General features: G+C 40.1%; 3 protein-coding genes across 4 annotated transcripts in view; all 3 read right to left on the bottom strand.

Annotated features, from left to right (window-relative positions):
- LOC133606538 (uncharacterized) overlaps window positions 1–1384 on the bottom strand; it is a 33079-nt gene extending 31695 nt beyond the window's left edge. Inside the window, exons 1-2 of the mRNA XM_061960597.2 lie at window positions 1311–1384; window positions 733–802 (exon numbers count right to left, since the gene is read on the bottom strand). The gene's annotated coding sequence lies outside the window, so the exon portion shown is untranslated. The remainder of the gene's footprint in view (window positions 1–732; window positions 803–1310) is intronic.
- Window positions 1385–1484: 100 nt separating this feature from the next.
- Window positions 1485–14244, bottom strand: LOC133606539 (uncharacterized). Of its 2 annotated transcripts, none has more exons than XM_061960598.2 (14): window positions 13781–14244; window positions 8936–10593; window positions 8808–8857; window positions 8661–8729; window positions 8449–8586; window positions 8048–8295; window positions 7785–7960; window positions 7424–7561; window positions 7231–7329; window positions 7131–7156; window positions 5419–7046; window positions 5251–5352; window positions 5060–5175; window positions 1485–1876 (listed from the first exon to the last, which is right to left on the bottom strand). In XM_061960598.2, exons 2-14 carry the CDS (start codon window positions 10277–10279, stop codon window positions 1835–1837), a joined length of 4176 nt encoding a protein of 1391 aa, XP_061816582.1. In that variant the 5' UTR covers window positions 10280–10593; window positions 13781–14244; the 3' UTR covers window positions 1485–1834. The 2 variants fall into 2 exon arrangements, with proteins under 2 accessions (XP_061816582.1, XP_061816583.1); XM_061960599.2 differs by having other exon boundaries at window positions 8661–8726.
- Window positions 14245–15899: 1655 nt separating this feature from the next.
- Window positions 15900–15971, bottom strand: part of LOC133605739 (type I phosphatidylinositol 4,5-bisphosphate 4-phosphatase-B-like) — a 2827-nt gene continuing 2755 nt past the window's right edge. The window contains exon 7 of the mRNA XM_061959014.1: window positions 15900–15971. This exon is cut by the window's right edge and continues 572 nt beyond it. The gene's annotated coding sequence lies outside the window, so the exon portion shown is untranslated.

Below are 15971 nucleotides of genomic sequence, written 5' to 3'. Positions count from 1 at the left end.
TCCCTGCAGACTGTATTGGTATATTTTCATATGTAATGTATATTTTGTGTTTTTTTATGTTAATTTAAAAAAAGAGAGAAAAAAAGGGGGGGGTTAATTTCTTGTGCGGCCAGGTACCAATCGGTCCGCGGCCCGGTTGTTGGGCACCACTGGTGTAGACCACAAATAAGTCTCACATGTATACACATTCATAATGATCCCTTTAAAATGCAGATATTTCACTGCAAATTATTTCGTTGTCGAATTAAGTGTCGTTTAAGATTGCGTAGCGCCTTTGATGTTTGACATGCCCCTTAAAACGTAGGAGCAGTTCGTTAAAAAATGCCAAAATGAATTGACTACTATGAACAATCTGTATTCAAAATGTGCATTAAATATAGAACATTTAAAAAAAATGTAAAGTAACATTCACGGCAACCCAACATTCTAGACTTTGTAGCGACGCGGATGTGAGGGCCTTACCATGCACCATAAGCGTGTGCTAAGTGACGGTGCAAAGATGGACAAGGGTCGGATATTAACGTCCAGAAGCCGAAATGTAACTTGATACATTAATTGATCAACAGTGACCCTATATTATTACAACGGAATATGGAAAGTTGCTAAGACTTTTGCTTGCAGGCCTTCAGGAATCTCCGTGTGTAAAATGCAGGGTACAAAACACAGAGCTGGTAAATCAAAAATCACATTTGACGAAACACGAACATGTCACTCTTGCTTCTAGATGTTTACCTTTTAGTATCGGCAGTAGCTGTTCAGCTTCGATCGTCGTTTCAAAGTTGCTAGCAGCCGTTAGCTTCTCCTGCGGCGGAAGTGTACACATGACAATATCCGCTTAAAATTGGATTGCATTAGTAACTACACATTTATCCGTAGATACTGTCAAGTTATATCTAAAGAATGCAGAAGTTCCAGCCTCTGAAGCAAACTGAAAAAAATATATATTTAGAATTTAACGTATTTTTGGAGACGCGCTCGTACTTCCATTTTAGATAAACAGTAAGCATGCCTTAATGTCACAAATAGCACATAAAACGCAATAGCTGTCTGTCTTGTACTAAAATGCTTGAACCATCAAACATGAAAGAAACATTTTAAATATAAAACATATGAAGCTCCTATAAAAAGGTATAGCACTCTAGCTAGTAGGCCTCTAGCAAGCTCCTTACGTTAACATGCAAACACAAACACAGTGCTGGTAAAAATCGAACACATTTGATGGAAAACAAACGTTTCACTATCGTTTAAGAAGGTAGAAAAGCGCTATACAAGTACAACCCATTTATCATTATTTATGTACTGTTGTGTACCAGCAGTATTTCAACAGCTTCGTCCGTCGTTTCCCATAGCTGCTATCCGTCAATAGCTGCACCCACGACGGAAGATTCTAGAAGACACACTTCACTTCAAAATAAGAGCCACTCCAAAAAGGAATGACACTCCCTTTCACATTTTTTATTTTCAAATTAATATATTTTAGTGTTTAAAAGCATGTCGTTTTATGTTTGCAAAATGTTGTATGCAATTTATTGAGAAATAGCAAGCCCTGAGCAACTGAGCTATTAATATACAGCAGATTAAATGTTTACACATTCCAACCATTACTTACAAGTAACATACACAATGGTATTCGACATCTCGAAAAAATTACATGAAAAGGAGTAGCTATCGGTCATAATTCTAAATACTTGAATCTTAAGACTATATACACTTAACATAAATACATAGTACCATGATGATGAGTTCACAGGTATAGGATCACTGTTATAGTGAAAATGTAAAACTCAATTGCACAGTGTAGATCCATCTTTGTTATAATATCCTGCAGGTGTTCTTATCTTTTGGATGCTTTCTGTTGAAGTGTCCCATAATATTTCTGGAAAAACAACAAAAGAACAAAGAAGATGCATTAATCAAATATGTTAGGCTGTCCCAGGTACCCCATAAAGTCATAAAAATGGAGTCCCACTGTAAATTTTTGGGGTACCACTTTTTTGTAAGCGTTTTGAAAAAAAATTATAAACGTATGCATTATCCTGTTATATCTCACATTCTGTATTGTGTTTTGGAAAAAGGTTGTCATAAATGTTAATTCATTGAAAAAAATAAAAATATAAAACAAATTTGTATAGATATGTAAATAGACTTCCCTTTTTTTTTATGGTCATTCAAATTTGAACTTTACAGCACAGATAAGAACGAAATTTCTATATATTATAATGTATTCAGTTATAAACATTCATTCATTTTCTTCTTTCCTTCATGGATCTGAACTTTACCGCTGCTGGTAGTTTTTTCGATGTTTTTATTTAATAAGTTGTAGGTGTATTTATTTCAGTATAAAAGTGTAAAAAGTATTTTGCTTCGGTCATGAAATGATGATAATGGTGTGCCAGGGCATAAATACATTTTATATTTAACGCTTAAATCTCTGGAGTCTACATCAACTTCAGATCTATCCCTCATTTCAAAATGTTTTAGTTTTTTTATGTTGTTTTTTTGTTTTCCGCCCTTTTTTGTAAAACAAAACTATGTTTTTAATGGCAAACACACAAAATATGCAAAATCTTCCACCAAAAATATTTTTCGAAGTGGAATATTTGATGTGAAGTAATCGGAACCTTGGATAGGTCAATAATTCATAATAACATTGATTTTGATTCAATATGTTTTGAGCAATGACAGTTTGAAAGAAAAAATAAACAGCTTTGTTTTATTAGTCATCATTTTCTAAATTACATTTCACCTTTAAGCTTTTTTATTTCACTTTTGTTATGTTTTTGTTTATTTTAATAGTATTTTTAGAATGTGCCGTGGGCCTTTAAAACATTAGCTGTGGGCCGCAAATGGCCTCCGGGGCACACTTTTGACACCCCTACTATAGATAATAAAACATTAAACCTGATAAATCTATCGATAAAACGCAGAGGCTGGTGACGCATGCGCGTTTATCATAACGCACAGTCAGAGGTGGGTAGTAACGCGTTACATTTACTTCGTTGCATCTACTTGAGTAACTTTTGGGATAAATTGTACTTCTAAGAGTAGTTTTAATGCAACATACTTTTACTTAAGTATATTTATAGAGAAGAAACGGTACTTTTACTCCGCTCCATTTATCTACATTCAGCTCGCTACTGATTTTTATCGATCTCTTAATGCACGCTTTGTTTGCTTTGGTCTGTCAGACAGACCTTCAAAGTAGGATCTATCGCATGCCTGCGTTTCACCAATCAAATGCAGTCACTGGTGACGTTTGACTCCGTTTCACCAATCAAACAGAGCCAGGCGGTCACATGATTAGCTGTACATAAAGTTTCAGCGGTAAACAACAATGGCAGAGACAACAACGAACGCTTCGCATCAACCAGAAGAGGAAGAACACCCCTGGCCTCACATAAAATCGATGTTCACGCTTCAGACAACCAAAAAACAGTTATGTAATGCGTTGTCACATGTGTCTCCCCAAACAAGTGACATTTCAGCTTATTGTAACTCAACATCAAATTTGAGGAAGCACATCGCGGTAAGTAACGGTAGTAGATATTTTGGCTGTCACCGTAGGCCGATGTTAGCTTCCCTGCTATGAATCACTGTCAAATGTACATCGTGTGGGGACACTTATTAACGCACTGCAGCCTCACTCACAGACTCACAGACTCACAGACAGACAGACACACACACACTCACGCATGCATACAAACACCAATCAGAAGTGCACAGTGTGTTCCCAGGTGCAGCCCACACCTATCAGAGTTTATGGTTTGCATAAAGGCTAACTTGTTATTTTCCTTTGTAATCTCTGCTTACTGAGCCTATGGTGCTGTTAAGTTATTGTGGCTCATTTTGCTTAATTTATTTAACTTTTTATGTATTATTATTTAGTTGCTTAAGAGATATTCCTGGCTCTGAATTTGTTCATTGCTATTTTTACATTTTTGTGCATTATTTGTTGCCGTCATCATTAAACGAACAGGTTACTCATCAGTTACTCAGTACTTGAGTAGTTTTTTCACAACATACTTTTTACTTTTACTCAAGTAAATATTTGGGTGACAACTCCTTAATTTTACTTGAGTACAAGTTCTGGCTACTCTACCCACCTCTGCGCACAGTCACCATCACTGCTTCAGTAAACAATGACAGTGATGACGTCACTGTCAGCGATGCTAACTTGTCAGCAACTTCTCCAAAAGACTCCTTTTGAACACTCCTCGCACATTAACACTTCTAAAGGAAAACAATTGCCCCGTTTTTTGACCTGCAAAGTATGTTTTTGGGGTGGAGGAGTCTGCCCAGGTGCTGGTTAGCTTGAAGCTAACAGCAAACCTGTCTCCATCCTCGAACGATGTGGATCCAGCGGGAGATAAAAGTGAAGTTTCCATGGACTCACAAAGACTAAAATAACTCATTTACTGGAGTTAAACATGTTGACTTTACACTCACCTTAGTGTTTACCATGAAGTCTTTATTTTGACAGCCCCTTGCGGTAAACTTGTCCGAGTGCAAACTGAGGCAGTAGTTGTCATTGATAAAACTTTTGGCGAATCAAAATAAAAACGCAATAAACAGGGACGGAAATTGGACCCGGCAAATACAAACAAAACTAAGCACTGGCGGAAAGCGATACAATAAAAAAAACAATCAAACCGGGTGTCTTGTCTGTCTTACCATGAATTGATTAACGGGGACCCCGACTTAAACAAGTTGAAAAACTTATTCGGGTGTTACCCTTTAATGGTTAATTGTACGGAATATGTACTGTACTGTGCAATCTACTAATAAAAGTCTCAATCAATCAATCACTCACCACTCTTTCGCTCTCTCTGTCTCTGCCCCTCCCTCACGAATGCTGCCATGTGCGCACCTTCACAATTTGTTTTGTTTTTAACCCCTTCTTAACCCTGAACGTACATTGAAAATACACGCAACCCTAACTCAAAATACCGGACATTTGAGGCATTTAAGAAACTCCGCCCGGACAGACCCGCAAAAGAGGACATGTCCGGGGAAAAGAGGACGTATGGTCAGTCTAAAATACGTGTGCATGTGCCTGTACCTTAAGGTTGTTGTAATGCTCTCTACTGCTGCAGTGCATTTCTTGTGTTGTAATCTCGTGTTGGTAGAAAGTCGAGCACATGTCACAGAAATACCCGCACCTGACAAACTCCTGACCTGGACATCAAACAGGAAGTGGTTAGATAAAACTGACCTATGGCTCAATTGATAAAAAGTGTGTCTGTGTAGTACCAAGAGGGTTGTTGGCTTTGAACGCTGGCAGTCCAAAGCTTGGTGCGACACATGGAGCCTGAGAACGTGTTCGCTTTGTCGCAATATGCTCCTCCTTTACAACTAAAAGAAGAGGAAGAAGAATGGTTGATATCCTCCAAAAAGGTGAGAGAAAGACATGATGCTCACCAGAAGTTGGTCTGCCTCTCCTCGTGGCTCTACCACTCCAGTTGGGGGAGGATGCTTCTTCAGGATCCGCCTCTTCCGCCTTGTCCTGCAACACCAAGCTTGCATTGTCTTCTGAAGAGGAAGACAATAGAAGTTGTCTTGCCTGGCGTTGTCGAGTATGCTTAGTAGTTTGTGATGTTTCCACAGATTCATCTTTATCCCCATCATCATCATCATCATCATCATGACCATCACCATCGAAAGGCTCTTCTTCGGCTGGACCTTCATTCAAAGAATCAACAATTTCATTTGACTTGTTCTCCTGATGTTTGCTGTCAGTCATATCCTTCTTCTTTGGACTATTGTGATCATGAAGCGTCTTGTTCTTCACAGAGTCCAGGACCTGGAATGGGGCTTCTTCTTCATCACCAGCATCTTGTTCATCCTTTTCTAAACAGTCATCTTTCCTTTTTTTAGTGGTTTGGACTGTTTTCTTAGGTCTTCCTCTTCTTCCTTTTCCTCTTGTAGTTGGAAGACTCTTCACTTCATCTTTCAGAACAGGCTGCGTTTTCTTGGTTGGTGTTTCTTTTTTGGTGCATTCCTGTGAAGTTCTTGTCCTTTTCTTCATTGGTGTCATTTCTTCTTGAACTCTTTTCTCACTCGAAGCATCGTTCTTTAGCGGCCTTCCTCTTTTTCCTCTGCTAGATTGGGTTGTGATGCTGGGCTCTTCTTGTACTATCTCAGTGTCCACAGAGTCTAAGATGTGAAAAGTAGTCTCCTCATCCTCTACAGATGGATCTGGGGTCTTTTCTCCCATGCTCCTCCTAGGACCAACCATTGGCATGCTGCTGGACTGTTGAACATTAATAGAATCAACAACCTGGTGCTTCTGCTCAACTTCAGGTAGTCCAGAAGTGCTGTGGTTCTTCACTTGAGTCTGCTGCGTCTTTGGAGAGTCATGTTCTTCTTTCTTGGAAGCTGTGCATGGAGAACACAATTCCCACTCACTCGCTGTCTCACTAGAAGTTGGGTGCTCTTCAACAGAATCAATCACCTGTTGTGCTTCTTCTTTTTCTGAGACCATGGTGCCTTCTTTACAAACAGAGGTTTTTACAGCGTCAATGTCATAGTCTTTGTTTGTTTGACAGGATTCTGCTGTCACCTCTTGGTCGTCTTCCACGTTGGTCGTCTGCTTGTCTTTATCCATCAAAGGAGACATGACTTCTGCAGGTAGCGGGTCACTCAGATCTTCTGTTTGAGCCACTCTATGCAGCGGGGGTTCTGTCACGCTTTCTGGTCCAACAATGGCTAGCTCAGAGGAGACCTCAACATTGCACTGCTCTTCGGTGAAACATTTGGATTGCTCCCCCTTTTCCTTAACAGCACCTTGAGATTGCTTCGCTTTGATTGTTAGGGTTTTAGCTTTTACTAGACCTTTCTTATCAGCTCTTTTTTTTCCTTTTGAAACCTGCTTGATTGAGACATTCTTTGCTTTGGAATATGACGCTGTGGCTTTCGAGACCTTTGCCAGGCTTATAGGGTAAGTTCTAGCTGGAGTTGGTTGAGGGTCCAGTGCCGTACTTGTTTCCGCTCTGGTTTGTTGAGAAACAGCAGGCATCTTGTGAAGAGGCTTGCCAGATGTGCTGCACCTGGAGTAAGCAAACATGATGCTAGAATGAACCAAAGAGAACAAATGGACATGTTAAAGTTAGATAACTAAAAGTATGTCTTACGTGTTCGACTCCTCGTCGTCGCTTTCCTGCACACGAACAAGACAACGTTTAGAGGAGAATTCAGCAGACAGAATACATTTAACAGGAAACATGCACTCACCATCTGTTTAACAACAGACACCGGAATGTCCTTTAAACAGAAGTTCTTTATGTTCTTCATCTTCTTGGCGGCGTCTTCTTGCTCAAAACACACAATGGCCTGCATGTGTACACAAATACATTTATTACTGAAGACATTCTCGTGGATAATGGAAGACCGCTTTAATGTGTCCCTCCAACATTTAAGACAGTACCTCGCCTTTGGCCCGAAACAGTACAACCGACTTGGTTTTTCCAAAGTTCTCGGCATAGGACGCCACGTCATCGTGGGACAGATCACTACATATTCCCTCCAGCTTCACCATCGTCGGGGGCGATGACTTGAGCCCAACCTGATGAGAGACAATTAGGTCAACAGAAGCGGATATTTGTCATCACAAAGGAACAACTGAAGAACAACTGTATGTCTCTTTCAAGTTCTTCTGCAGCAGACTCCTCCGGGCATGCCTTTATTAAGTACTGGGAACAGAAAATGGTCTTCTTAAAACTGCAAGAATGTGCCCCTAGTCCATGCTCTTAATTATCTGATCCATGACAAAGAAGACTACACTAGACCTTATTGAAAGAGGAAGTTGGCGCTTCGGTCATATCCATTTGTTTGTCTGCAGATGAGGGCGAGGAAAGGGCAAGTGAAGAGAAAGACTCCATCTTGAGTAGTTCAGCCAGCAAGGCAGGAGCCAGAGTTTTCACCACAGTCTCCAGATCCCTTTGGTTGGACAAAGACTGGACCGCTGGACACACGAGACAAAAGCAGGCTAGCCTTTCATCTATCCCAAGTCTCTTCTAGTCAAGATGCAGTTGAGTTGATCTTCTCCTACCTGATGTTTCCAACACCTTCTTGGCAAGATGTTCTGCAGTGTATGAATTCTCTAAAAAAGGAACGTTTGCATCCCGACTACTCCTTGTTAAGGAATGTCTTTTCATAAACCTTTTGGGTGATGCAGTCCGGTCTCTGTGCCTTTCTGGTGACAAGCACTTTTTGGGGCTCCTTGGTGGCGAAGATGTCCCCCGATGGCTTCTTGCTGATGGATATTGTCTGTCCCAGCTCCTGGAGCGTGAGCGATAGCTGTGAAAATGAGAACAAGACCTTAAAGAACAGCAGCATACCAGAATTCATCTTTTGAGACTACTAAAAATAAACCAAATTTGTCCTGAATGTTTCACACATCACAAAAAAGGTGTACTGATTGAGGAGTGGTGACTTTGTCTAGATTAGGACCTGCGAATGTGTCGGCTCGAATGCGGGGAATTCCGTCGTCTCTCCGGGCTCCACCGCCTCTTCTTACTCCTGGAAAGCGACCTTTCATAGCTTTGGGAACGTGAGCGCCGACTGTCACAGGATGAGGAAGAGTAGGACCTGCGAGACGTGTCATTGTGAGTGCACAGTGTCCACAATGTTAATTAGGGGGACATTTGAAGCGCACAAGGAACCTGCGTCTGGAGGTGCAGGGGGACGGTGAGCGTCTCCTGGCTTTGGCGAAAGTTGAAACAGGCTTGCTGCTAAGATAAAGATGAGAACAAAATGTGCATCAAACGTCAGAAATGAGCAATAGAAATTGAAGACAAAAACAGACGTACTTCTTGCTGCTGGTGAGGTGCAGGCTGCTGTTCTGTTGAACGAGACCATCCTTGGAAATAAAAAACAGAAGACGTTTTATGGCTTTATAATGTCATGTCTGAGCACACACTTTGTTACAAAGACAAACCATGTTTGGAAAGACTCTGGACGGGTCCACCACATTGTTGGATATTCGGGCTGTTTGTGGTAGGGTGTTTGAAAGGGGCGCTCTTCTAGGGGGTGCAGCAGTCGGAGGCTGACCTAGACACGAAAACTGAGTGACAATGCTACAGATGGGTTGCACCAGTTTACTACAACCATCATCAGGTTTCTCTGACTTATCTTTTTTGCTTGTCGTGCATTGCTGTGCATGAGGTTTATTTGACATGTCTTGCTTATTTGATATATCTTGTTGTTTATTTGCTAAATATTGTTGCTGGGTTGGCTCCAGATTTTTTGTCATTCTCTGTTGCAGCTCCTTTGTATCTTGATTCCTCCTGGGTTCACTCGCACTGCAGTCATCTTCGTTTTTACAAGAAATGAGCAACAAGTTAGGTCGGCTGGAATGTGCTTGATGGTATGCAGCGATGGATGCTTGGGATTCTGGTTTTGACGAGCGACCCGCTTCTAGTTCTCTCTGATAAACTATTTTAGATGATGCATGTTGGACATCTATTTCTTTTCCTGTCAGAGTAAAACTCTGTACTGCATAAACTGAATTGTGACTTTTAGGAGCCACAAAAGGGAGCATTGAGCTAAGAGAAGAGCTAGAACTTGCCTGATCTCTGAAATAAGCAGCCTGTAGAGCATTTTCCAAAGTGTTGCTTTCAGTCGCTGCTAAAGAATGTTTCAAACTGTTTTTGTTTGCAAATTCAGTCAATACTTTGGATAGATCTGTGGTGGCTGATGCAGTGACAGATGTTACGGTGGCGGCTATTGCAGTAGCTGCAATTGTAGTGGTGGCTGCAACAGCTCTTTCAGCTTTCTGAAGGCGTATTTGGCGTAAGATGAACGGTAAACTAGCGGGGGTAATCTGGTCTTCAGGATAGGATAACAGAAGGTCCATGTCCTCCTTTTCAAGTCCAAAGCGTTGAAGGATATTGGCGGCCGATTCTGAGGTATATTTGGTTGGGCTGGACCCGGGGGGAGCTGCTAGTTTATCTGACATAGGATGGTCATGATCACACAATCCCGGAATGGACTGATGATCTAGTTTAGTTTCATGAAAGAAATTGAAGCATGAATCCATGGCACCACCATAGCTGGCTGCAGCTGTGGTTTGGTCGAGCGGGTTCAAAGCGGTGGTCCTTGCATCAAATGGGGGGACATCTGTTTGTTGACAGCTTTGATGTGAAGGCTGAGGCAAAGGTTTTCCATGAGCCCTCACCTCTTTAATGTGTCTAACATGCATATTTATAGACCTCAGGATTGCTTCATTGCTAGGGACAGTGCTGGGTTCTGGCCATCCATGAGGCACTTGTGTGGGGAACATCTCAGAAGTCCCAGACAGATCTCCAGAACAGCTCAATCAGGATCCTGGGCTGATAAGAATGCCCCTTTGGAAGCCCCTCTCTGTAGGTGTTTGGTTGGCCAAGGGGGTTTTTGATCTTAAGAAAGTTGGAGAGCCAGATAGCTTGCAGATACAAAGTGAGCTGAAATGTTGGAGCTAGCTGTCAATATCCCACCTCAGCCCACACTGACCACAATATTGTGTCTGGGCTTGCGCTAGATGACTGTGAGCTGAGCTAAATGCGAAAAGGGGCTGACTTATGGACCAACGGGCAAGAAGATGGATGCAAAGCAAAGCTGAAAAATAAAATAAAAAACAAGTTATTGCAAAGGACATCACTGTTATTTTTTCCTGCTTTTTTCTAGGCGAGGAGGGGACAGAATGAAAAGAAAACATTGAATTCTTGGGGCGGCAAATAAATTAATGAAAAGAACATTGTGAAGAAAGGAACTGTGTGTACGGTCTCTTTACACTTGACTGCAGCTACGACGAGAGTCTGATAAAATTAAAACGTGCTTGTCGCATTCTTGTCCGTCGTTTTTCTCTTCATACTGGTCTCGCAGCATTTAGCGTAATCTCATAAAATCCTCTGGTGCCGTGAATGTCAATAGAATTCACCATAAATAAATCGAAAAATGTACAGTTAACATTGGTATTGGCATGGGCCAAGCTCACTCATGGACAATTGGAATCTGCAGCATAAAACCCTGATTGGAAACCTTAACCTGTAGTTCGGCTTTCACTGTAAGGCCATGTCCACATAAACACAGATAGTTAAAAAAAAACTGATATTTGGGGTTAAAACAATCTCCAATCACACAAGTGTAGTTTCAAAACTGTCTCTGTCTACACACAAATGCATACACATTTTGTCCAATCAGAAGCCTGGAAAAGCAGCCACAACTGACTTGGTGAAGTAAAGTGAATTATATATTCATGATGTGTCGTTAAACAAGAATTAAAAACATGAGATAATGTTGTATCTTTGACACAAAGCAAAAAGTATTGCTTGCCAAAGTTGTCTCGTCAGGTGGAGATCCGACAGCAATCGTATCCTAAACAGCTGACGGTCATTGTCGCTGGCGGACTGTCGCAAAGTCCATTTTGATGTGTCTTTTTTGTCAATGTTGAGTGAAAATAAAAGCATGTTTACGTTAAAAATACAGTAAATCCTTTTATAGTGTGTTTAAAGGTAGTAAGGCAGTGTTGTTTAGCTTTGGAAATGACAGTGCACAACCGTGACGTCGTCAGAGTACCATTCTCAGTTTGTGTCGTGTACACGCATACGCTGAGCGGAGTTTTAGAACTCTACACTTTGGCCAATCTTTGCAAAAGTCTGCGTTTTTAAAGGCAAAAGTATGCGTTTGCGTGTGGGACAAGAGTCCTAAATGCAGAGATGAGTATGTGTTTATTAGGTTCCGGGTTTGTGTGGACATGGCCTAACTTTCAAAACTTAGCGAATTGCACCAAGTAGACGTGAACAATTACACCTATCAACATTTGCTTTTTAAGGCCATTTCCACACAAACACGGATAGCTTCAAAAACACATACCGGGGTTAAAACAATCCATCCACACGGGTGTAGTTTCAAAACTGTCGGTCTACAAACAAACGCATACACCTGGAAAAGCAGAAAAAGCTGACATTTCATCTCTGTTATTATAATATCAATTGTGGTAACTAGATATACTATTACATAGACATTATCTTTAAAACAAGCCTGCACTTACACAGAGCCCTGGGAAGATTATGAATCTTTTTTTTTGGTGCCTAAAGTGCGCAGACGCGCCGGTGCGGCTGAAACCCGACACTTGTTGAATTGTAACACGTTTAATCAGCAACATGGTGATATATTATAAGTGTAGTGAATTATAACATGTTTAATCAGCAACATGTGGATACATTACATGTGTGGGGATACATTACATGTGTAGTGAAGTATACATTATTTTTTAAATCAGCGCACACTAACCAAGAGTCAAAGAACTTCTTGAATGCTTAGGTATCTAAAGCGCACGGACGTGCAAGTGGTGCTGCAAAACTCTTGAGGAATTATATCATTTAATTCAATTTAATCATCAATATAGTGATAAATAAGGATTAAAACCATGAAGTAATGTCACACCTTTTTTATGACAAAAAGCAAAAAGTATTGCTTGTCAAAGTTGTTCCATCAGCTGGCGGTCCGACAGGCATCTTATCTAAAACAGCTAACTGCCATTGGCGCAAGTGTCGCAGTGTCTTTCAAAGCCAATTTTAAAGAGTCTTATTAATGTAGAGTGAAAATAGCAGCTTGTTTACGGTCAACCATGCAGTAAGCCCTCTTAGTGTGTTTAAAGCCAGCAAGGCAGTGTTATTTACTAATATATTGAGCTTTGGAAATGACAGCACACAACAGTGACATCATCATATGAGTAAAAGTCTGCGTTTGAGCCATGTACACGCACAAATACACTGAGGAAAGAGTTTTGGAACTCTTCACCTTGGCCAGCTTTGCAAAACTGTGTGTTTATAAGGACATTTATTAAGTTTCCGTTTTAGTGTGGACATGGCCTAATACAAGGGAAACTTCAATTGTTTCAAAATGTCTACCACATTCCTGTACGAGCCAGTATGCCCCACAACAAAAGGATAGCGAAAAAGAAAGAGCTTATTGACTACAGTGCGGACTACAATGGCGGACTAGTGCAAAGCACCTACGGTATGTATAAATAATCAGCTGAAATCACCAATTGGAAAAAACGTCACATATGGACCTTGTTCCGGGGGGCTCGTTTCCCGCATGTATCAATCATTTAAAGTATACTTATATAGCACTAAATCACGATTGTCTCAAAGGGCTGCACAAGCCACAACGACATCCTCGGCTCAGATCCCACATCTGGGCAAGAAAAAAACTCAACCTAACGGGATACAATGAGAAACCTTGGAGGGGACCACAGATGTGGAGACCCCCCTGGGCGACCGGTGCAATGGACGTCGAGTGGATCTAGTTACTAGTGTTAGATTCCATAGTATGTAGGAAGGCAATATTGTTTCATAAATATATATCAGCAATGCCTCTACGATTTGATTTTACATTTTCGGGATTTACGCAGATCCCAAATACACAACTGGTACCAAAATGTAAGGAAAGTTGGTTTTGCATAACAGGCTCCCTTTAAGTGGTAAGCCGTCAGAAGAGTGTAGGAAGAAGTTTAGTTTAAAGTTATGCCGTGCTGTTTGCAAAGGGGTTTGAATAATAATGATATAAATAAGCGATGTATGCTCACACAAGACGTGTACAGTATTGTAAAAGACAATACGATGACCAAGTTAGCGGCAGCTCAGCCGTCCGAGCCAGAGGCCGTGCACGTCTGTTGTCATGTTTGACACAAAATAAGCCCACAACTCACTTTTTAAAACGAAAACACATCACTAACACATTTCAAAGTATATCAGTTGTACTGTACTTCTATTACGTTTAAAGTATCATGCCTTACTTTTGTTTCCTTGTTGTTTTGTTTTCGCGTACCGCTTCCTGTGCAGGCCTGGAAAGCAAGAGGTCTTCTTCTTCCGATTTCCGGTAGACTCGACGCAGTGAAGGTGTATTGTTGCCCTCCACAGGTGCATAGTGGTAGTTCTTAAGCGCCTCAGATATTGTCGTACAACCCATTAAAAAACATTTGGTGATTTATGTTTTCAGCGGAGCATAGTCTTTAGTGAAGTATCTTTTCTTCAGTTGCTGTCAGTTTTGGTCTTATTTGTAGCAAATTGTAAAAAGCATGAGTTACAGTCTTTTCTTCCACACTGCTTTCCCCCCACAGTATCCTTTGTTTGCATTTTAAAAACGTGGTTTAATAGCTGGCTACATAAGCTGGAAAGGCCGGAGATGTTATATGATCGACACGAAGTCACGCGTTCATACGAAACGGAAATCAGACACTTCCTGCTTTTTCTTCTTCTTATTGTTTAAACCAGGGCCAACCCTAGCTAAATGCGACAAAAAGGCTTAAAGACACACCTTTTAAATCAGGTTTTTTACTGATCATGTTAAACTCTTTTTAGGCTCTGTATTTTTATTGTTATTTTCTATTGGATTTGTTGCTATTATTACTATTATCCTCTCAATGTTGTGTTTTTATTCATGTACTATTTATATTATATTTTTAAAATATGTTTTATACAATTTTTTACATGGCTTTAATTTTAGTTACTTTCCAGTGTGGACGTCTCAAATGTGGCTTTTCCCCTCAATCATCAGTGCCATGCCATGTTTTGTTGTCGCCAATAGCTCAGGACAGTGATTCTCAAACTGTGGTACGCGTACCAATAGCGGTATGCCAAATAATCACTTAATTAAATATCTAAACAACATGCTACTTTTCAAACTGTCTGTAATGTTACAGTGGCCACACATGTTAAATATACTTGTTAAATAAAACCTCTACCTTGTTTTTAATGAATATTTAGGCCCACTACACCACTGTATTTGAATGTTGGTCATTATGGAGATACTTGGAGGGCCACATGTTTTCTGAGGTGGTACTTGGTAAAAAATAATTTAAGAAGCACTGCTCTAGGACAGTGGTTTTCAACCTTTTTTCAGTGATGTACCCCCTGTGAACATTTTTTTAATTTAAGTACCCCCTAATTTTTTGATTGAAAAAAAGAGATAAAGAAGTAAAATACAGCACTATGTCATCAGTTTCTGATTTATTAAATTGTATAACTGTGCAAAATATTGCTCATTTGTTGTGGTCTTTCTTGAACTATTTGGAAAAAAAGATATAAAAATAACTAAAAACTTGTTGAAAAATAAACAAGTGATTCAATTATAAATAAAGACACAGACTTCTACACATAGAAGTAATCATCAACTTAAAGTGCCCTCTTTGGGGATTGTAATAGAGATCCATCTGGATTCATGAACTTAATTCTAAACATTTCTTCACAAAAAAATTAATCTTTAACATCAATATTTATGGAACATGTCCACAAAAAATCTATCTGTCAACACTGAATATTGCATTGTTGCATTTCTTTTCACAGTTCTTTTTGACAGTTTTAAAAAATCTCACGTACCCCTTGGCATACCTTCAAGTACCCCCAGGGGTACGCGTACCCCCATTTGAGAACCACTGCTCTAGGACATGCTGTCATAGCATAATGACCACATCAGCCGGGGAAATCTGTCACAAAAATGTGCTAAACACCAAAAAACAATTTCCAAATGTTGACAAATCACACTCATTTGTGTTGAAAGTATTAATTACTTTTGCATCTGGCCATCCATTTTCTACCGCTTGTCCATCAATGTAGAAATAAACAGCAGTAGTACAAACATGTTTCACAGTCTGCCACAAGAGGGCAGAAAACACTTTGTAAACATACTTTACACCAGGGGTAGGGAACCTATGGCTCTCGAGCCAGATGTGGCTCTTTTGATGACTGCATCTGGCTCTCAGATAAATCTTAGCTGACATTGCTTAACACGATAAGTAATGAATAATTCCGCTGGTAATCACAGTGTTTAAAATAACGTTCAAAATATAAAACATTGTCATGCATTTTAATCCATCCATCCATTTTCTACCGCACCTGTTCAAAAAGTCACATTAATGGTAAGAAGTATTTTATTTATTATTGGTTAGTTTCAAAATAACAATGTTATTAAAAAGAATAAGAGACTTA

This window comes from Nerophis lumbriciformis, linkage group LG05 (genome assembly GCF_033978685.3).
Source record: "Nerophis lumbriciformis linkage group LG05, RoL_Nlum_v2.1, whole genome shotgun sequence".
Classification (NCBI taxonomy): Eukaryota; Metazoa; Chordata; class Actinopteri; order Syngnathiformes; family Syngnathidae; genus Nerophis; species Nerophis lumbriciformis.
The sequence above is the reverse complement of the archived record's forward strand: the minus strand, read 5'-3'. Positions and strand labels throughout refer to the sequence as shown.

Coding starts and splice junctions, on each gene's coding strand:
- LOC133606539 (XM_061960598.2), bottom strand. CDS start 10,279: ATGTTCCCCACACAAGTGCCTCATGGATGGCCAGAACCCAGCACTGTC. Junction 7,330..7,423: donor TGTTTCGGGCCAAAGGCGAG/GTACTGTCTTAA, acceptor GTACACATGCAG/GCCATTGTGTGTTTTGAGCA. Junction 1,877..5,059: donor AGCATTACAACAACCTTAAG/GTACAGGCACAT, acceptor TTGTTTTTCCAG/AAATATTATGGGACACTTCA.